Source organism: Phaseolus vulgaris, chromosome 5 (genome assembly GCF_000499845.2).
Source record: "Phaseolus vulgaris cultivar G19833 chromosome 5, P. vulgaris v2.0, whole genome shotgun sequence".
Taxonomy (NCBI): domain Eukaryota; kingdom Viridiplantae; phylum Streptophyta; class Magnoliopsida; order Fabales; family Fabaceae; genus Phaseolus; species Phaseolus vulgaris.
Genome location: NC_023755.2, coordinates 30,757,281 through 30,765,480, shown reverse-complemented (window position 1 = coordinate 30,765,480; position 8,200 = coordinate 30,757,281). Strand labels below are relative to the sequence as shown.

Genomic DNA, 8,200 nt, shown 5'->3' with positions numbered 1-8,200 from the left:
TACTTCACGAAGTGGATAGAGGCAGAACCAGTGCCACAGATCACTGCGCACAAGGTACAACACTTTGTTTGGAAGAACATTGTGTGTCATTTCGGGGTGCCGAGGCGTCTCATCTCAGATAATGGCACTCAGTTTGTGAGCCAACAGTTGTGGAAGCTGTGTGCAGAAGTGGGAATCAAGCAGGTGTTCGCATCAGTCGGACACCCCCGGAAGAATGGGCAGGTCGAGTCAGCGAATAGAGTTTTGCTGAGGGGATTGAAGCGAAGGCTTGAGAAGGCTAAAGGGGCGTGGGCAGAAGAAGTACCAAGAATAGTGTGGGCTTACCACACCACGCCTCAATCCTGCACCATGGAGACGCCTTTTAGCCTAGTATACTGATCCGATCGGTCATCGGTAGTCGATGACGTCAGCATCAGAGAACCACGTGGACCACTCGCAGGGTGACACGTGGACCAGGTGGCAGAGAGGTCGGGGGGACGATCGCCAAGAGAGGTGATTGGTGGTCAGTAACCAAGTTACCACCGACAAATCAGGCGGCAGAGAGGTCGGGGGATAGATCACCCAGAATGGTGATCGGTGGTCAGTAGCCAAGTGGCCACCAGCAGACCAGTTCCCAGACTCGCGCCTGGAGGCAGAGCGCGAGAAGCGAATAAACACTGATCAGTCATCGGGTGTATTGTCATCGGGGTCTCGTGTTACACGTAGTTAAACTGGGACTGAGGTTCCCAGCAAGAGCGTTACGCATGGATCTCGCATGAGCACACCTCAGGGAATCATGCACGAGAGTGGCCTGGGGGAACTAGTAAGCCAGTCAGTGATTGGTGATTCCCTCAACCCATTACGTGCGTGGCATCGTGAAGGGTAAGTCGCCTACGCAGAGAGCAACGTTTGGTGAGTGTGCCTAGACCAGCCACACCCGACGTTCTCCTAAGAGTATGCGATTTACCCAGATAAGAGAAACATCCTGAGTTACTCCGCAAGGGCGTAACTTAGGCACACAAAGAGAGGGGCTAGAGCCCTTCCAGTAAGTGACACGTGTGTGGTTAGATGTGAGTTGCAGGCCTCCACGTGTCATCATCTGAGAGGGGTGCGGTCCAGACAAAAGAGCACTCCGTACCACTGAAGGTACAGACAGGTGCAGCCAAGCGCAGAGACGCGCAGACATGCACAGACTCTCACGCTCCCCACTGCTGATTCTGAAGGTACGCTTTCTCTGAAAAGCATAACAGGGTTCTGACACATGCCAGAAAAGCATAACAGAATTCTGTTATGCCCAGAAGCAGGGAAAGAGAGATAAAAGAGAGAATCAGGGGGAGAGTGAGGGAGACGAAAAACAGAGTGCAAGAGTTTTTCACACACACATTACTAGTTTTCTAGTCTTTGGTGGTTCTGTGGACTAACTTGATCGTCGGAGTGCAAACGGCCGCTAGAGGTGCCGTCTGTGTGTTTTGCAGGTCACGTTTGGAGAAGCAAGAGAAGGTCCTGAGGGTGATTCTGCAGAAGACGCAGTCGCGTAGACAGGGCAGAGAGTGCTACGAAGCGATTCCTCCACGTTCGAGTTGCCGGCAGGATCATATACGGGTCAGATGCCATGATCCCAGTAGAGATCCATGAGAGCTCCCCACGTTTCCTAAGCTTTGTGGTCGAAGAATCCAACGAAGAGAGGAAGATGAATCTAGACCTGTTAGACGAGGCCAGAGAGGAAGCAAGGATAAAGGCTGAAGCCGTGAAGAGAAGAGTAGAGCATCAGTACAACTCTAAGGTGAAGCTGCGGCAGTTCCAAGTTGGCGACCTGGTCATGAGGAAGACTCATCCTTACGAGTTGGAGAACAAGTTGTCTCCCAAATGGACCGGACCCTTCAGAGTAACCGAAGCCAAGGGAAATGGTTCGTACAATCTAGAGACTTTAGAAGGAGGACCCATTCCATGCAGTTGGAATGCGGCTAATTTAAAATTTTATTTCAGTTGAAAGTTATGTTTGAAAGTTATGAAACACACAATTGTAAAGGGGACACTTTTTTTCCCTTTCGGGGGTTTTAATGAGGTCACCCAGGTAAAAAAAAAAAAAAAGTTCAAGTAAAGCTTTGTTTCAGTTTTTCCCTCCCACACGATGTAAGAGCAAAGATTAAGAAATAAAAGACAAAGATTCAAAGAGTGGCCAAGAAGAGGCGTCGCCAAAATAAGGCGTCACCCAGACAAGGAGTCGCCAAGGAGAGGCGTCGCCAAGATGAGGCGTTGCCAAGAGTAGGCGTCGCCAGGCGTAGGCTTCGCCAAGTTGAGACATTGCTAGATAAGGGAGCTAGCGTCAAAGTCAGAGCAAGTGAAGGGAGCACATACTCGTGTGCAGAGATCAACCCATTGGCAAGGTACATTGAGTATAAGTTAAAATCTGGGTGTCTAGTCCCTGAGCAGGAGTTAAGGTATTCCTTCTGGACGGCCCCTCCTCAGGTATGAATAGCTAGCCCCGGTGTCTGGTGTTTAGACACCTCGCAAGGAAGTGGCGGGGGGCGTTTCCTTCGAGTGTGGACATCAGGCAGTAAGAAGTTTGGGAGCAGTGGAGAACCAGGTCACTTGGTGCAGATACACGCAGCTGAGGAGAAGTGCCATCCTTCGGGAAACTTTCTCCTTGGGCGTAATCGCCAAAACCTCCGGTCATCTTGGTGTTTAGACACACCAGGGACGATACGGCGATGCTTACAGCACGCCTCTCCCTGGGCGTGGGCACAAAGAACACTGATCGCCTTGGTGTTTTCAGACACGCTGGGGACGAAACGGCACTACCCCCGGGTGGGCCTCTCCTCAGGCGTGGGCACCAAGCGCGCAGAGATAAGGGCTAACTTGCCTTGGTGTTTAGACACCCTGTGGACGATACGACGCTGTTGTAATAGGCCTCTCCACGGGCGTGGGCATCAAAGCGTGACTTTGTCCCAAGTGTTTAGACACGCTGAGGACGATACAACCTGGCGTTCAACAGGTCTCTCCTCGAGCGTGGACACACAGTACATAACAGATAAGCCCTCCTCGCCCTTGAGCGACATCGAGGCCCCAGAAGAACAGATAAGTCCTCCTCGCCCTCAAGCGACGTCGAGGCCATAGAAGAGATCAAGTTCTCCCTCGCCCTCGAGCAATGTAGAGGCCAGAAAAGAAGATGAGACCCTTTTCTCATCTTAAGCGATGATAGAGCTAGCGATGCCCTTGGCAGTAAGTGCCTAGGGACTCAAGGCAAGTAAGTAAAGAGCAAGTTGAAAGCGTTTATGAGTCCAGAAGGCAAGAGAAAGTCAAAGAGCAAGAAGAGGAAGAAGCATAAAAACACGAGTTACCAAAGATAAGAGAGTAAGAGAAGCTAAAAGACTCACGAGAAGGCAAAGACAAAGTTCGAATAGGCATTTAAGCAAAATCAAGAGTTGTAATTACAGATAGGTACAAATAATGTTTGTCGCGATTACAAAAAAAGGCTATTCCTCAAAGGCCTCCAAGGGCACAATTTTGTCGTCGACAACTTCATTCAGAGGGCTGCACCCGAAGACGTTGATACCGGGGTTAGCACAGGCCGCTTGGACAAGAGCCTCTACGAACCCATCGGCGAACCCAATGACAGCCTCCTCGTTCAGCTTTACCTCTGCCACCTTGAAGTTCTCGGCCTGAGTGGCCATTTCTTGGTCTTTGGCAGCCAAGGCAGCAATCAGTTCCTGAACCTGGGCCTAAAGTTTGGTGTTTTCAGTGGTCAGTTGAGCACATTCATTGGTCTTTTCCTCGAGCACAGCTTCGGTTTTCCCCAGTGTTTGCTCCCGATCAATGCACTGGTTCTCAAGTTTCTTCTGTTGCGCCTCGGAGGTCTTGGCTGCCTCCTCAAGATCGGCGATTTTCACGCGAAGAGGTACCACTTGATCGAGGAGCTCAGCATTAGCTCGCGCCACCTCGTGCAGTCGTTTGTTGGCCTCCTCCTTCGTCTTCTGTTCCACCCTCAGGGAAGTTTTGTAGGCCTCTTCTTGGTGCTCCCAGCGGCTGGCCAAGATTTCCATCTCTTCTTTCTGAGAGGCAGCTTCTTTTTTCAGAGCCTAGAGGGTGGAAGCCTCGATCGCCCTAGCCTTCGCCTGCTCCCGCCAGGTGCTGGCGCAGGCCATGAAGGCGCCCGTGTAATAGAACATGCTTTCCTTCTGGGGCCCTTCAGCTTGGCCGCGCGGAGCCATGCTACCCAGGAAACCCCTCAGCGAATCTTGCATTGGGAGGGGGAGTTCTGGGGCAGGTGGTGGAACAGAAGTGGGCTCGGGCTCATTCCCACCCTCCAAGGCCATTGGTTGAGGGGGTGAGTTGGCACTAGGAGGGTTGTCCCTAAGGGATTCAGCTTCGAAGGAGGAAGATGTGGCGGAGGTCGCAGCTTGAGGAGCAGCTCGAGTGGTCCTTCTCCTTTTAAAGAGTTGCCCTCCAGTAGAGTCCTCCTCGTCATTAGAGGGTACCACTACCACCCGTTTACCCTTGTCAAGGAGGGCTGGTTCAGCGGAAGCCCCAGCCAAGGCGAAAGGAACAACTGCTATAGGAGCAGGTGAGCTTGGAGGATGGTTAGGAGAAGGGGGGTTTGGAGGAGATGCTGTTGTGGGGGGAAGGTGTTGAGGGCAAGGGTTGGGAGAAGTAGGAGCGGTCGCAGAAGTTGGAGGTGTGGAATCTCCAACCCCTTGTGAGGAAGCCCCGCCCTTAGACTTCAGAATATGAGCAATCCTCAACCTTCATTGCTTGTCCATCTTTGAACCTGCACCAAGAAGATAAATGCAGTAGGGGTTAGGCACAAGTTAAGTACTATACAAAGAAAGCATATAAGTCATACACTAAGTAAGAACAAGCAAGGGCAGTGAATAGAAGGTTATAAGGGAGGCTCTTATACTTATGTATTTCGCGAAGGCCTCGGCGTTGTACTCAAGGCTTATCAGGGTAGAGGTGTTGAAGGCCCCACGCTGGCAAGAATTTGGCAAGCCTCTCGATCGGTCGAGGGCAGCTCGTCAAGGGATTTGGGCTTCGTGTGCTTCACTTCCTTCACCCAGTACAAGGGGAAGCCGTCAAGGGCGGTGGGGTCGAAGTCCGAGCAGCACACTTTGAAGAATTTGCCCTTCCACCCCTTGAAGGACTGTTGAAATAACGTCAGGAGGACCCTTCCAGATATGCCGCTAAGGCTCACCCATAGGCTTTTCCCCTGCTTCTTCACTTCGAAGAAATGAAGAAAGATGTCGACAGAGGGGGCATGTCCGAAAAACCCACACAGGATGTCAAACGCTTTGACAAAGGCCCAGCCGTTGCGGTGTAGCTGGGCTGGGGCGACGTTGATTTCGGTCAATAGTTCCCTTTCGAACCTAGAGAAGGGCAGGCGCATCCCTATGCGTTTGAAGACCACCTGGTAAAAGTAGAAGAAGGGGACTCCATTGTTGGCCCGTTCGTCCCCACATACAGGCTCCCCTAGGGTACAAGGGAGCACTGCTATGTCTTCGTCGTGCCTTTTCGCGAAGACGCGATGGTCGTAGACATTCGATTCTCCGACATGATCCCTCCAGGCCTCGTGGAGACCACGCACGAGTACTCGTCGAGCAGCTCGTCGGGAGCCCAAGGGTAAAGGGCCCTATAATTGACTTTTGGGGGTGGAGGGTTGGACGTCGTTTTTGTACGCGCCATAGTTTGATGAGAAAACTGAAGAAGGAAGAAAGGAAAAAGGTTTAGCAGATGGGGTTAAGGCAGAAAGGGGAAGAGAAACCCTAGGAAAACTCTACCCACGCGAGAAATCCGGAAAAGAGGGAAGAACGAAGAAATATGGAGGAAAGGGGAAGGACACAGAAATGCAGAAGATCTGAACAGTCCGAGGCAGTTATAAGAAGAATACAGTAAAGAGAAGGGGCCATTGAAGGAGAAAAATCATACCTTTTGAATATTTGATTGGATGAAGGTTGGAAGCGCGAAAGAGAGAGCGAAGGATGCAGAGGAAGTTTGGGAAGATGAACAGTAGAGGGAATGCGAAGAGTGAATGAAACAGTGGTTTGAAGCGCGCGTTTTTGAAAGATGTAACGTTAACTTGAAGCGCTAACGACACTCATCCCCAACCATAGGATTGTGCCACTTGTCGAGAGATTAGCGCGCAACTTAAAACGTCACATCTTCAGCGCAGAGAATGTCGCGTCAGACGCACAGAGAGCGTCACGTCAACTGATCAAAGGAATGTCACATCAGCAGGAATGCCACGTGGATGCTAGGGCGAGGCCTTAGTCTTTTTGCTGAAACAAGTGTCAGCTCAAAGTCAAAGTCAAAGGGCGGGGCTTGTGTACCGTCCCGTCCCCGGGCGTTGACCAAAGTCAAAGTCAACATATGGTGGGACCCCTCAAGGGGGCCCAAGGGAAGAAAGTCAACAGGTTGACCGCTTAAGGCGTCGCCAGGTGTAGGCGTCGCCAAGATGAGGCGTCGCCAAGTTAAGGCGTCGCCAAGTTAAGGCATCGACGATGTCACCCCCCGATACCGATGGGTAGGAAAGACCGTGGTGGGGGTGACACCGCGAGAGGCCTCAGTACCTCAGAACAATAATAAAGAGAAGAGAAAGGTGGCTCAAAGCCATAGTTCTAATACCAGTAGGGGGTAACCTGACTCGTGAAGTACCCACGCCATCACTGGGAGACCCTAGGACAGATACGACCCATGAGAGGGCCACGCCCAGGGGAGAATCACGTGCATGGTATGAGAGAAAGGTAGATACACTCTCAGGGCGAGTGACTAGAGGCTGGGGCGCATGAGTTGGCACCCAGAAAGTCACCCCTTTGCGCTAGATGCACTTCGAGAAAGGAGGACTTACACGATGGATTATCCCTAAGTTGGGTTACAACGCTGTAAGGCTCCCCATAGAGAATAGCGATCAAGTCAGAAGAACACGTAGCAGTAATCACTGGAACATAAATGTTTTCCTGAAAGTTCGCTAAGGTACGCATTGATTTAGTTTACGTTTCGAACGCTTTAAATGCTTTAAACGTTTTAAACGCGATGAACGTTTTTATACGCTTTAAACGTGCTTTAAGACGCCTTAAATGCTTGAGACGTTTAAAAGGGGCTAGAGGCATTTGAGACAAGGATCCAAGTTTTGACCTAATTCTCGCAGTTTCACACACACAAGCCCTAGTTGTCTTGTTGACGCACCCACTGTACGCACAAGCAATTAGGGCAAAAAGCACTAGTTACTCAGTTATTTGACCACCTTCAGAGCATCCATTCACGGTGTTCCGATACGGAGGTGTGTCCCTTTGATGTTTCTCGCTAGTTGACTTGATCGTCGAAGTGCAAACGGCCGCGAGGGCGCCCTTTTGTCCACTTCTTTTCAGGTACTCACAGACGGAGCAGAACGAAGGTGCCCTAGCTCGCGAGGACAAATCACACACAAAGACGACCCTGGTCAACCGGCGGGAACAATATCCTAAAACACAGTCGTTTTAGACTTTCGATAAGTGGCCAAAACAGATTTACCAAACTTAATCAATTATGTTAAGATTTTTAAAAAATAATCGATTGAAAGCTCGATTCAACCGATTGAATTGGCCTTGACTATGAGGTGAGCCAATTTCAGCCTTTTCAAATCCTTTTCAAAACCACCAAAGTGTAAAACAATAGATTGAAACGATAAATTAACAAGTTATTTTTCACAACTTTGAAAATCACTTTTCTTTTGAAAGAACTTGATTGATTCAGTTTTGGATTAAGCTAAGAGTGAATTGACAAATTCTAATCTACCCAGAACCCATACCTACAAGCAGCAACCCAGTCTTCAAGCAATCTTCATGGATTTCGAGACATCAAAACTTTAAGTTCAATAATCTCCCCCTATTTGATGAAGACAAATGCCTGGTTTGCTTGGGATGTTCTGTTTGAATTTGACAATACCTGCAAAACATAAAATGTGCATGTACCAGAGGTAATCATTTCCAGATATCATTAGCATCACAAAACTAGTTTTCACTTAGTGATTCTTATAAAGAAAATCAGTAAAATCAGTGTGAAAACTAGTGAAAGCAAGGTGCAAATCAAAGTTTATGCAACAATTTAATCAGAGTAAAGCAGCAACTAACTAATCCATATAAACCAGTTTTAAAGCAAGATATGTAACATATATTAGCATAATACAAACCATATACTTCTCCCCCTATTTCTCTTCACAAATAGAATAAAAGGAGGGATAAAAACAACA

The 8,200-nt window shown here is 49.4% G+C and overlaps 1 protein-coding gene across 1 annotated transcript; it reads left to right on the top strand.

The window, feature by feature from the left end:
• The first annotated feature begins 1,591 nt into the window (after positions 1–1,591).
• Positions 1,592–1,969, top strand: LOC137834299 (uncharacterized). Its single transcript, XM_068642359.1, has one exon. The coding sequence runs from the start codon at positions 1,592–1,594 to the stop codon at positions 1,967–1,969; it is 378 nt and encodes a 125-aa protein (XP_068498460.1).
• Positions 1,970–8,200: the final 6,231 nt, after the last annotated feature.

Excerpts from the sequence above, each read along its gene's own strand:
- LOC137834299 (XM_068642359.1), top strand. The coding sequence starts at position 1,592 with ATGATCCCAGTAGAGATCCATGAGAGCTCCCCACGTTTCCTAAGCTTT.